At 36.0% G+C, this 14,060-nt stretch overlaps 1 protein-coding gene across 13 annotated transcripts in view; it reads right to left on the bottom strand.

Moving 5' to 3' along the window:
• The window catches only part of LRRC7 (leucine rich repeat containing 7), a 625,380-nt gene that overhangs the window by 314,517 nt on the left and 296,803 nt on the right, over nucleotides 1-14,060 (bottom strand). For all 13 annotated transcript variants that reach the window (XR_008630218.1, XR_008630219.1, XR_008630221.1 and 10 more), the window contains exon 6: nucleotides 2,365-2,454. Coding sequence is in view for 9 of the 13 variants with exons in the window: in XM_055138674.1 (XP_054994649.1) it covers nucleotides 2,365-2,454 (90 nt within the window). In the remaining 4 variants the exon portion in view is untranslated. The remainder of the gene's footprint in view (nucleotides 1-2,364; nucleotides 2,455-14,060) is intronic.

Here is a 14,060-nt window from a genome sequence, read left to right on the forward strand (position 1 = left end):
CATATTTCTAATCATTTCACAGTTTTGAAATAAAAAAAAGCCTGAAACCCTAAGTGTCTGGTGACAGGTAAGTATATGAAGAAGATATGGTATATACCCAGTGGAAAATATTCAGCCTTAAGAAGGATATTCTGTTATTTGGATGTCTGTTAATGGTTGAACCTTGAGGATATTATGTTAAGTGAAATTAGTTAGAGAAAGACAAATATTGTATTATGCCACTTGAACCTGTATGTTAAATATAAGAAAAAGATAACCCCAGAGAAAAGGAGATAGAATTTTCAGGTAACAAAGAAGCATGGTGGGGGAGTAGAGAAACTAGATGAGGGAAGTTATAAGCACAAACTTCTAATTAGAGGATTAGTTCTGAGGATATAATGTATATAATAAAACAGCGAGGTGATATATTTGAAAGTTGCTCAGAGAATAGATTCTAAAAGGACTTTTAAGGTAGTAACCCTTTCTGTATTTTTGTAATTATATGAACTAATGATTATGAATTAAACTTAACATGGCAATTATTTTTCAATTTGTGTAAAACAAATCATTACGCCGTAAACTCTTGGTATTGTGTGTCAATTATATTTCAATAAGACTGAAATAAAAAATAGTTCAGAGCAGAGCACCTGGAAGCCATTAAAAGATGTAAAGATAAAAATAGCTTTGATTTCACATTGTAACTGAAGATGTTTCTGTAGAACGGGGCTTAGAGAGAAGCAGCTGGGAGGGATCTTTGGGCACTGGTGTAGGGAAGCTGCCTCTGACGCTGCATGTGGTATCAGATGATGTATTCACGAAGAGTATGATTGAAGAACTGTAAATCCAAATAGGCCAATAAAAATGATTTTAAAAGACCTTCTACTTCATGAGTTTTTGGATCAATATGGGAAGTACAGTGTATTTTGTTTTAATGTATTTTGTTCTAATGAGTTTTGAAACATAATTTAATCATAGGAATTAAAAACTCATTAAACAAAATTATAAATTGATATGCAGTATTGTCATGTGGTTGCACCATAACGTATTTAATCAATCTCTTAGAAATCTATAGCTGCTGGGCCAGAGAGATAGTAGAGTGGGTATGATGGTCCGATGAACGCCCCTAGGAGTGATCCCTGAGCATGGAACCAGGAATAAACCCTGAGCAGAGCCAGGTGTGGTTAAAAACAAAAGAAAAAAGAAGGAAGACATAGCTACCTCTTATTCACATTGTAAACGGAGGCAATAAATAAACTTATTCATAAACCCTGATGATGGCATATACATTTCTAGAAATAGATTATAGATTGATGCTGGTAAATGTGTTCTAACATTCTAAAGCACATCAGCTTTCATTGAGTTCGTAACATTATACAATTCCAGCAGTGTGTATTTACCTCATACTCTTGATGTCTGAGAGACAAAAATCCTTTACCGTCATTTTAATTTTAAATTACTTATTTTTGTTTGTTTTGGGGTCACATCCACTGTGCTCAGGAATTACTCCTGTCCCTGTACTCAGGAGTCACTGCTGGTGGTGTTCAGGGGACCATATGTGGTGCTGGAGAAAAGATGGGGTTGGTCATGTACAAGGAAAGTTCCTTACTCTCTCTACTTTCTCTTTTACCCCTCAATTTGTTGTTTTTAATTATGTGAGAGAGTAAACACATTTTCTTGGTTTATTGTCAACTTACAAGTTTTCTTTCTTTCTTTTTCCTTTTTTTAATTGAATCACCATAAAATACATTTTTAGAGTTGCTCATGATTGGGGTTTAGTTAGACTATGTTCCAACACCTGTATCTTCAACCTCCAACTTTTATTATGAATTCTTGTATGTATCATCTACCCCTTTTTAGCTGCTGTTGAAATCTTTAGCTTCATATACATCTGTAAGAAATCTTGATGTGATAAGGATACAATTTACCTTCTATATATGTACTGAAAATATTTTCCCATATTACTATTTTATTCAATTATATAGATATTTTTGATGCTATTTTAATAATAGTCATTTAGTCAAATCTATCTAATTATAACATTTTCTTTTGCTTCTGTGCTATAAAAGTATTTTCCAGCCTAAGTCACTAAATACTTATACAGTTTTTTCCAAGATCATTCCTTATTTTTTTATATTTAACCCTTAAATATACTAGAATTCATTTTATTAATGCTAAATAATAATAATGATGGCTATTATTATTATTATTATAGACCTAATTTTACTCCCCAAATGGTTCATTAATTAATACTATCTCATTTGTTAAATTAAAATGAGGCCTCGTTTAAATTATAGTAGTGACTTTTATAACTTCACCTAATGGGACTGGTAAAGTACTTACCTGAAAACCAAACAAAATTGCATCATTCACATTTCCTATTCTTACCTTCCAAAATTGGCTGGAAGAAATTCAAGAAAGGCGTCATTCAGGTAGAGCTGAGTCAGGTTTAGAAGCTGTGTGAAGCCATCGGGGAGTCTAAAAAGGAGTAAAAGGGTTAGTCAGTGCATAGATGTTGCCATAGAAACAGAACAAAAATATGTATCTCTGAGGAGAAAAAATAGAAGTGTAATACATTTTCCAACAGTTCCTTCGGTATCACAGTAATGGAAGAATTTATTGAGCATGTTGTTACAGCTTGAAAATTTTGCCTGTTATTAAAATAAATGGCACTCGTCCACCACCAGAGCTGAGATTTATGTCTGCCAAAGTCCGCAATATCATCTCTTAGTGTTGCCCTAAACTTAGGCGCAATGGTGAGGTACTTCTTATGGGAATTTCAAATTGTATCCCATGCTTTGTAATTTTCAATAGCATGTTCTTTTTCTATAGAATGCTCACATACATATTCAAGCAAGAGCTGGGTCTCCTCACTATTTCTCCAACTCATTAAAAGTTGTTCATAGTTCATCATAGTGGTGATTAAAGTTGTCCAACGTGAAAAATGGGGGATATTTTTTATGTCCCCTTAACTGATCATTTCTTTAGTGAAGGTTCTGTGTAACTGTGCATTCTAATTCAGTTTGGTCTAATTCATATTCACTAAAGATGAGTAAGAATATTGAAACAACAATTAGACCACAAAAGGTTTTAAGGCGCATAAAAAGAATTGGAAAAAAAATAAATTCTCTGGAAATTCTACAAGTCAGACAAAGTATTTGAAATATTTAAATCTTTTTTCATGAAAATGACTCAATACAAGGACTTTTCCAGGAAACATTTTCTTAGAAGGGATATTGAATTTTTTCTGTGATTAAATTCTTCCAACATATTTTTTTTCTTTTGGTTTTTGGGTCACACCCGGCGATGCACAGGGGTTACTCCTGGCTCATGCACTCAGGAATCACTCCTGGTGGTGCTCAGGGCACCATATGGGATGCTGGGAATCGAACCCGGGTCGGCCGCATGCAAGACAAATGCCCTTCCTGTTGTGCTATTGCTCCAGCCCCATCTCCAACATATTTTAATACCATTATCTATGACCTACACAATCTATAGTCATTTAGAAAATGCTTCTAAATTTGTCTTCCCCCTCTTTGCATTGAATGACAAAATTATTTAAAGAGCTAGCCCAGGGAGCTGTTTTTAGGTAAGTAGGACACAATTCTAGCATATCCACTGTGTTTAGCTTGATCCTTGGCACTGCATGCGCTTAACTTGCCAGAACCACTGCATGTTACCTTGATAGTCCCCAGTATTGCCAGTTCGACGCACTGCACTGCACTGTCTGCACTGTTGTCTCGTTGTTCATCGAGTTGCTCGAGTAGGCACCAGTAACATCTCCATTGGGAGACTTGTTACTGGTTTTGGCATATAAAATACACCACGGGTAGCTTGCCAGGCTCTGCTGTGCGGGCGGGATACTCTCGGTAGCTTGCCGGGCTCTTAGTGAGGGATGGAGGAATCGAACCCAGGTTGGCCGTGTGCAAGGCAAATGCCCTACCCGCTGTGCTATCGCTGCAGTCCGACATACATGCATAAGCTGTGTAAATTACCAAGCAGAGGCCTAGGTTCTATTTATTCTAATCAAACCTAAATCATGCCTTTTTAATGAAGACAAATACAAGCCATACCACTGCCATGCCCAAGTAATGTATGTCCCCCTTCTCCCCACAGGCCAATCATCCCCCGACCTCCCCCCACCCCGCCCTGCAACAAATGCTGCATTTCAGCGCTCAGAGGCAAAAGGAACCCTCTTCTGTGAGAACACTGGGCCAGCCACCCAGATTCTCATATTCTCTTTAGGTCAACAATGTCCCCAAACCAATTTCAAGTGGGCAACGGGCAAAAGCATGCTTACCATTTTCTGTACAAAAATAAAGCCTTTGCTGTAAGTGGCCAGTGCTTCATGAAACAACTTTCTTTCTAGGGACGTAGCTACCACTTCGCCGGTGAGTCTTACAAAAAATAAAATTAAAATAAAGAGTGACCTCTACTACACTGTTATCTTCACGCCTCCTCAAACCATTGCTTTCTGGAAGCCACCCCGTTCTACAGCTAAAACTGCACTTAACAATGCCTTCGCCACCCTTTCATTCCTAAGTCTGTTGACTGCATTAATTTTGTATCCCAGAGTTCTTAGCGCCAGATGCCATCTTTGTGCTTTTGTTCTTTCTTGATGTCAACTATACCCTGATTCCTCCTTTTCCTACTCCTCGGACACTGTGTCTGTACTTCAGCCCATGTTTTTTCTTCTTCTGTCCAATCTTTGACTACGAATGTCTAATACATATAAGAAAATGTGCACCCACAATAGTTTACAAACAGAATCAGAGCCTTTAAGTACCTGTTCGGTTCCCCTCTTGGACTATATCTTTCTATTCCATCAAATTCCTGAGTGATGTCTAATATTATGATTTAAGAAAATACTTTAGCTACAGACTGGAGCGATAGCACAGCAGGTAGGGTGTTTGCCTTGCATGTGGCCCACCCAGGTTTGATTCTTCTGTCCCTCTCGGAGAGCCCAGCAAGCTACCGAGAGTATCCCACCCACACAGCAGAGCCTGGCAAGCTACCCATGGAGTATTCGATATGCCAAAACCAGTAATAACAAGTCTCCCAATGGAGATGTTACTGGTGCCCGCTTGAGCAAATCGATGAACAACAGGATGACAGTGCTACAGTGCTACTTTAGCTACATCTATTTGAACAAAAAGGTCGTGTTTCTCAAAAAATGTGTTTTTAACAAATATGTAAATAAAATCACACTATAAGTGTCTTTCATTGACTTTTTAAATAAACACAATATGTGAAATTCATCCATTTTGCTGTCATCATAATAGATGACTGATTATTATAGTAGAATCATGTTGTCTGAATATACTACACTTCTCTTTAGAAAGAACAGTAAGGCTGATTACTGTTAACCATAGATGTTTGCTCTCTATTACAAACATTGCTTCTGTCTATATTTTGAATATATACCTTGGTCTCCAAAAGATTTCTGATTATAAGAAACTAATGTTCCTCAGGAACAGTCCTTAACTGACAAAGCAGTTATAAATATCACTTACTGCGTTTCTCAAAACTCTGTGATATGTATTTTACTTTATTTTCCAGAATTCCCCAGGTCTAGAGAGTCACACAAGTAAATAGCTTCAAAACATTCACTCAATAACTATTTTCTGAGACTGTATCTTGAAAGCTTTGAGTGCATTTTTTCCTCCATCTTCTGAGAATTCAAACTAAATATAATATTTTATATGAATTATTAAGAATTCTCTATAGTCACTTGGGATATCAACTCTCTGCTGATCATGTTTTGCTCAAAATACTTTGTTCTAAATTCATATTTTGGAGTTGAATTCCTTGGATAGGGTTTCAAATGGGATGTTTTTATAACTTTAGTCATAAGAAGAGGTAGATTTCATCAAAGTAGGAAAAAAAGTATAACAGGCAAATGAAGAAGGAAAGGTTTTATAATGTGTAGTCTAGAATTCAACCCAGAGGCCAGGCATATGTCTTAAGTGGTCAAGTTCATATGTTGCATATCTCCCTCAGGGGGTGCTCTGCTGGCCTCCAAGCACTGTGGCTATCATCATAGTGACAAAAACAATAAATAAAATAAGAATTTACTGATGGATGACAAAACATGAGTTCAAAAGGTAATGTTTGTGGAAAAGTTTGAGCCGTATCCAGTGGTCCCCGGGGACTACTGACTCTGCTGAGTGACCCATGGTACTTGGGAACCATGTATGAATGGTGCCAGGATTGAACTGGGGTGGACTAAGGCAAACCTTAACCCTTGTACTATCTTCCCAGCTCTTAAGAGATAACATTTGATGTAAGAAAGTATTAAAATTTGAGAATATCATAGGGCCACTGCCAGGAGTAATTCCTGAGAGCATAAGCCATGAGTAACCCATGTGCATCGTCGAGTGTGACCCCAAAAGAAAAAAAAATTTTTGATAAGTATAATTTTGGGATGGAGTGATAGCGTAGTGAGTAGGGCATTTGCCTTGCATGCGGCCGACCTGGGTTCGATTCCTTTGCCCCTCTCAGAGAGCCCGGCAAGCTACCGAGAGCATCTCGCCCAAATGGCAGAGCCTGGCAAGCTACCCATGGCATATTCGATATACCAAAAACAGTAACAACAAGTCTCACAATGGAGACATTACTGGTGCTCGCTCGAGCATATCAATGAGCAACGGGATGACAGTGACAGTGACATAGGGCCAAAAACAATAACAATAAGTCTCACAAGTCCCATTGGGACAGGAATTAGGAAGTACTGAGCACTTGATTCAAATTTTGAACTTTATCTCATGAAAAAATCCTGAGAATCATTGTTTTACTTTATGTTTTTCTTCATTATAGTACATTAGAATTTATATCATAGCTTCTATGATCATGGTACGGATGGTCAATAGCTCTTAATCCAAATTTAACTACTGCTTTATTTTAACAGCCTTTTGGTTTCTATAGTTATTAAACAGAAGAAATCACTCATGACTTTTTAAACGGGAAGATTATATGTGTAAGAGGAGAAGAATGCTAAACTTCTGGACATTTACTTTAGCACTGTAACTGTTAATAAGTGAAAAGGCTTTAAAATTACTAAAGTAGTTCCAGGGACATTTTGAATTATCCAGCTTTTAATGATTGACGTTGTGCACACGCATGCACTAATGATACTACATTGTACTACATCTTTCATCAAAAATATATCCCTTCATTGCTGCTTTTCCAGCAAAGCCTGTGCTGAGAAAATCTGGCTTCTTGCCCGGAAAACTTCTTTGAGGATTTAAAATTGATCACATTCTTCAGATTCCAATTGTAAAACTGGCTGCAAGATATAAGTCGTATGAAAACCAGAATACAAAGTGAGACTTTTTTTTTCAGAATGGCTATCAGAAAATGCGTGTAGACATTTTACATTGAGACCTATTTTTCAATGTAATATTAAAGGGCATTGAACAGCATATATCATTTAATAGCATGTGTAGTTTTAAAAATTTCAATGCACGTCAAGAATTTATCAAATAACGATTTTACACTTTGACTCAAACATAATGTCTTTCTCAGTTTTCTCACAGAATCTTGTTTATAGATTTGGATAATGCTTATGACAATCATGTTTTTTATAAGTATTAAACATTTTATATTACTACAATTAAATGATAACTTCTTTGAGAATGAGGAATTTATTAATCTCATTAATCTAATATTATACTTTGAAAAAATTATTTAATAATATGAAATTGGTACCTAAAGAATATATTCAACCTTTTTTGTACCAATTTTTGTGTATAGTTTTATAACTTCTAATAGATACTACATGATTATACTAATTTTCACTTCTCAGAATTGTTGGAATGATTATTTACATCATAGTCAAGCATCATTAAATGAGAATGACTATATTACTTTCACTTTATGATTTTTTTATTCTGATCTCTGAGTATTGAGTAGACTACTAATCTAAATACTTCCATTAATACTAATTTTATTGTTGGACTAGACAAAAAAATGACTTAGACATTCTTGTTTCAACAATTTTCTCTTATAATTGCATTTACTTAGAAGTTAAGTGAAAATATACCACAAATGACCTCTCTTAGAACAGTTAAAACAGATTAAATTTTAGGTTTTAGATGTTGTGCTTAAGAAGTCAATAAACATTTCCATTGTTATAAACTTTAAATTAATACAATATAAAGAACACATGGAAAGTAAAAAAGAAAAAATATTACTATAATATCCCTTCTTAACTATCATTTCATGAATTTGTGATCTTTTCTAATTAATTATCTGAATATTATTACAGATCTATGTCCTGATTTCTCCTTTTATTTTATAATTATATTCCAATGTTGCTGCATAATTCAGGATATCTATCATTCAAACTAAGATATTTTTGAGAGTTAAAAAATGTAATTATTGGGTCTGGAGTGATAGCACAGCGGGGAGGGCGTCTGCCTTCCACGTGGCCAACCCAGGCTCGAATCCCAGCATCCCATATGGTCCCCTGAGCACCGCCAGGAATAATTCCTGAGTGCAGAGCTAGGAGTAACTCCTGTGTATTGCCGGGTGTGATCCAAAAAGCAAAAAAAAAGAACTATTAGTAGTCATCTCCCATCAAGAGGTGTAAACTGGGGTGACTGGAGAAGACAGAGACACATGGTCACCCTATATATCATCTTTGTATCCACCGATAGGTAGATCACAATTATTAGCAATTTTCTTATTTTTGAGATTTCAAAATTCTTCAGAATTTAAAATGATGGCTTTAAAATTAGACTCAATTAAACTACTTCCTTAGATTTAGGGAGATATAGTAAAGATACTTCAATATTTTGAAGTCAAATGCTATTTTCAGGACTTCCATTTGTAAGAAAGTAGATAATATTGACCACCCCTTTCACTGCTTTATAAGGTTTCTGTGAAGGTTGAAATAATGTGTCCAAACACCTAAGCCATGGATGGTAGGTTCTCGCTAAATGTTGCTTTCTCACTGGGGTAGTGCTATTTCTAATTTGTGATTTACACAGAAAAATAAGACAGTGACATCCAAAACTATAACTCTTTTAGCCCAGAGTTTTCATAACTTTTTGATTTGTAGATTTATTGTGTCCAAAGAATGAGCACAAAAACAGAGCAAAGAAATCAATAGGACTGAAATCGAGCTTTTTAAAAGAGCAATAAAATGGACATATCTTTGATCAATGAAGCAAAGACACATTTTATCCCTGTTGAATTAGAGTGAATTAGAGAAGATACCATTAGAGAATCTACTGGTATTAGAGGACTAACAAAGAAATATCACAAACAATTAGATATTTATAAATTTGAAAACTTATGTGATATATATATATAAATTCCTCAAAAATATGACCTACCAAAGATTACTCAAGAATAAATTAGAAATTGAATATTCTTATTACTATTACAGGGATTAAATTCTCAACAAAATTTTCCCCATAATGTAAACTCTAGGCCTGTTTGGTGGCACTAGAAAATTCTACTAATGCCCAAGGAAGAAATTATTCTACATATTTCTTATGAAATTAAAAAGAGGTCATTCTCTTAACTTTCATATGGCCAGTTTTATCCTGGTACCAAACCAGATAAGAATTAGCAGTTCTTAAAGACTCTGCCTTATAAATATATTTGGGGAAATACTTTATAAAATCTAAGAAAATAAAATTCTCCCCTTTTTTCGTGTAAAGCAAGATAGTTTTTATTGATCAAAAAGAGTTTAGAATAATGTGAAAGGAGAGGAGAGGAAGTGTGTGTTTAAGAGAGGAAACAGACTTTATGAGAGTGGAAAATCGAGCAAAGATACATAGAGGCAAGAAGCAAGCGAGATACGTGTTCAAGGGAGAACATGAGGTTGAAGAATCAGCGAGCCTATTAATTTTTTAGAAAAATAATATTTTATACCAAGCAAACTTTATCCCTGAAATACAAAGTTGTGTCTACATTCAAAGATCTAATCACTGCAACTCACCCTCGATTAGACTAAAAAATAAACGCCATGGCATTGTGTCAACACGAGGTTTAGTTTGTTTCTGTTAGAGGGTAAATTTATGATTAATGTACAGAAGGCAGGTGCTTTAAAGTAAAGATACACCCCCATGCCCTGGACATAATTTAACATCCATTCATTGATAACAAAGAGCTTTAGAGAACCAGATATAGAAGACACATGAGCAGGCAGCTTCCACACGACCCCATTTCCTGATGTTTATATTTTTGTAAAAGGAGGTATAGCACAGCGAGTAGGGTGTTTGCCTTGCACGCGGCCAACCCGGGTCTGATTCCTTCGTCCCTCTCAAAGATCCTGGCAAGCAACCGAGAGTATCTCGTCCACACGGCAGAGCCTGGCAAGCTACCCATGGCATATTGGATATGCCAAAAACAGTAACAACCAGTCTCACAATGGAGATGTTACTGGTGCCCGCTTGACCAAAGCGATGAACAACAGGATAGTAGTGCTACAGTGCTACCTTCAGTGATGATTGTTTCTTGCCGATGCAATGCAGCAAACGTAATGGAATATCACTCCCATAATTACATTACTTTATATGACTTTGTTGAATATGAGAAGACTCATTCTACCCAGTTGCTGGTTTTGAATAAACAAAATTCTTTTATGAGTGAGCTACCTATGTAGAATGTCACATGAATAGTGACAGCAGGCACTGGTGACCACAATGGTTTTTAGCTGACAGCTAGCCAAAAGCTGGAGCTATGCATCTGTGTTAGGAATAGAGTGACAAAAATCATTTGCATCCACACACAATGGCAATGAAATACTTGGAATGAAATAAACAACATTTCAAGACTTGATGTTTGAAATCTAAAAAACACATAAAAAGGAAAATTTTAATTTAAATAGTTTAAATAAACTATGCTAAAGGATAGCAATACTGAATGTATATTTTTTGAATTTTATTGAATCACCGTGAGATAGTTACAAGCTTTCATGTTTGGCTTACAATCACACAATGACTGAAGGTAGATAATGGAACAAACATGATGACCTCTCAGTGTCTGTGTTGGAAGTGTTGCAAGCCATAATGCCCAAAGGTAGAGAGAGAGTATGGGGAATATTGTCTGCCATGGAGGCAGGGGGAGGGTGGGAAAGGAGTGGTATACCGGGAATATTTTTAAGATGTCCCATTCTGCCCCAACTACCAATACAGGTAAAATTTAGTTCTCATTAAAGTTTTAGAAGTCTTATGTTTTTGTAGAAATATATAAACTGATTATAAAATTTAAATAGAAAAGAATGGAGCCCAGAACAATTTAAGAAATTTTCATAAGGAACAAAGTTGACAGATTCACATTTCTTTCATGACTATATAAATTACCATAAAGGTACAGAAAATAAGACTATGGAATTAGTGTAAGGTGAGGGATATAGATTAATGCACAAAATAGAGAATCTGAAAATGCATCCAAACATATATGGTCAATTGGTTTACCAAAAAAGATACTTGGGTAATTTTTGTGAAAAAAATCTGGATATCTTGTCAAACAAAGGGCAAGAAGATATTCACACACAAACTAAAAAAATCCCAAGGGGTAGAGAGAGGTTAAGTGCATGGTTTAAGGTGCTTGCTTGCACAGAGTCAACTCCTGCTCAATGCATTGCACCATGAGTGGTCACGTGAACATTACCAGTGATCCCTGAGCATAGAGTGAGGGAAAAAATCCTAGACACAGCAAAAACACCCAAACACACCTAAAAAACCCATAATTATCTCTCAGTGCACATGAACTTGATGTCAGAAACCTACATGTAAAATGTAGGCTATAAACATTTCAGAAGAAAATGTAGACAAAACTCTCCCTATAAATTTAGAAAAGATCTGTTAGGAACAAAATATATAAACCAGGGAATTTTATTGACAAGACTTTGTCAAAATTTAAAACTTCTAGTTGGGAGACATGGCTCTAGGGGCTCCAGGAAGCAGTTCTGAGGATCTTCAGGGCTTGGGGCTGGAGCAACACAGACAGCATCACTGCCCCAGCAATGAGCTGTCGGAGCTGTTTGACTGAGCTGACTGGGGAGAGGCCCCGGGAGTCCTAGATTATTGCCTGGGAGCCTCTCCCACCACTCCTAAAAAGTGACAATGCAAAAAGAAAAAATGTTATAGAATAAAATTAAATATTTGTAAAGAGATATTTTATAACGACTATTTAGCTTCAATATTTACAGAACTTAAAGCATTAAATTAATTCTTAGGCCAGAGTTATAGTACGGCAGTCAGGGTTCTTGCCTTGCATGTGACCAACTGGGGTTTGATCCTTGGCACCTCAGATGATCTCCCAAATATGCCAGGACTGGCCTCTGAGCACAGAAGCAGGAGAAAGCCCTGAGAATAGCTGGGTGTGCTTCCCAAACAAAACAAAACAAAACAAACTTAAAGACTTCTATATTAAAGAATTATAGCTTGACAACAAAAAGACACTGTCACTGTATCACTGTCATCCTGTTGCTCATCGATTTGCTCGAGTGGGCACCAGTAACATCTCCATTGTGAGACTTCTTGTTACGGTTTTTGGCATTTTGGATACGCCACGGGTAGCTTGCCAGGCTCTGCCATGTGGGCAAGATACTCTCGGTAGCTTGCCAGGCTCTCCGAGAGGGGTGGAGGAATCGAACCCGGGTTGGCTGCATGCAAGGCAAATGCCCTACCTGCTGTACTATCGCTCCAGCCCAATAAAAAAGACAAATAAATTAAAAATAAGGACATTAAAGAGCAAAGATATAGTACAGCAGTAGAGCACTTGTCTTACATATTTGGCTGACTGGGTTTGATCCCTAAGATTCTAGAGGGTTCCCTGAGCACTATCAGGAGTGATCCCTGAGCATAGAGACAAGAAAGATCCCTGAGCACTGCTTAGTGTTCCTGAAACAAAAATCATAAACAACAACAAAATAAAACTGAACCTTTTGCCATAGAAACAACATGGTTGTAAATAAATACATGGCAAGACGTCAATTGGATATTAAAATATGAATAAAAGTTAGAAGTACTACGACCATGATACTGAAGTTGCAGGTCTAGCTAATATAAATAACTGGTAGCTCCACCTTCTGACAAAAACAAGGAACAAAGGTAATGCTAATAAATTTCATTGTGGGAATGTATCTGGAATAACTATTCTGTAAAATGATTTAGAAATTCTTGCAATATTCAATTTACAGGCACTATGGTATACAGAACTGTCAATAGGTGTTTATCCAATGAATGTGAAAATACATGCTTATGCAATGATCTGTCTATACAATTTGTACTAACTTTATTCATAATAGTCAAATCTGAAGGAAACTTAAAGAGATGTTCAATAGACTAATTCTGGTATATCTATAAACAGAATATCACCTGTAAGGAAAAAAGAAATGCAGTATTGATTCTTGAAATGGCAAGGATAAATCTCAGAATCACTGTGTTAAGTAACAAAGAAGTCAAACACAAATTATGTTATTGAACATGGAAATGAAAATCAGGCCAGTGAATGGGCAATGAGAGAAATTTTGGGAATGATGGGAAGAATGAATATCTGCATGGTTATATGTATTTGCTAAAATACATGCCATAGAGCTGAAAATGAATTTTATGGCATAGGACCTAACTTTAAAATTAGCATGTCAAATTTTCCTGAATTCCAAATTGTGTAATTCTTTTATTGTCAGACATTAAAAAAAATTGGAGGGAGCATTTTGGGGCACACATGACGGTGCTCAGGGATTACTCCTGGCTCTGCGCTAAGAGATTACTCCTGTGGTACTCGGAAGACCTAATGGGCTGCTGGGAATTGAATCAAGGTGACCCGTGTGCAATGCAAGAAGCCTCTACCTACTATCTCTCCATCCCCTAGACAATTTTTGATGGAAAAAGGTCACATTTATTTGTCTTTTCAGAAGTTAAACATATGAAAACAATTCAGAGACATGACATGTTTATTTTTATGTTTAATCTTTTAAAATATACGAAAGCAATTCATACAGCCAAGAAAACTATAAAACCTAAGCTTCTTAAAAATGTAATTTATCATCTGACTATGACTCTCAAAGTTCTTCCTTTGATTCCAAAATACAATGAGCTATTAAAATTAAAGAACTAAAACAA

The sequence above is a fragment of the Sorex araneus genome, chromosome 5 (genome assembly GCF_027595985.1).
Source record: "Sorex araneus isolate mSorAra2 chromosome 5, mSorAra2.pri, whole genome shotgun sequence".
In the NCBI taxonomy this organism is placed as follows: domain Eukaryota; kingdom Metazoa; phylum Chordata; class Mammalia; order Eulipotyphla; family Soricidae; genus Sorex; species Sorex araneus.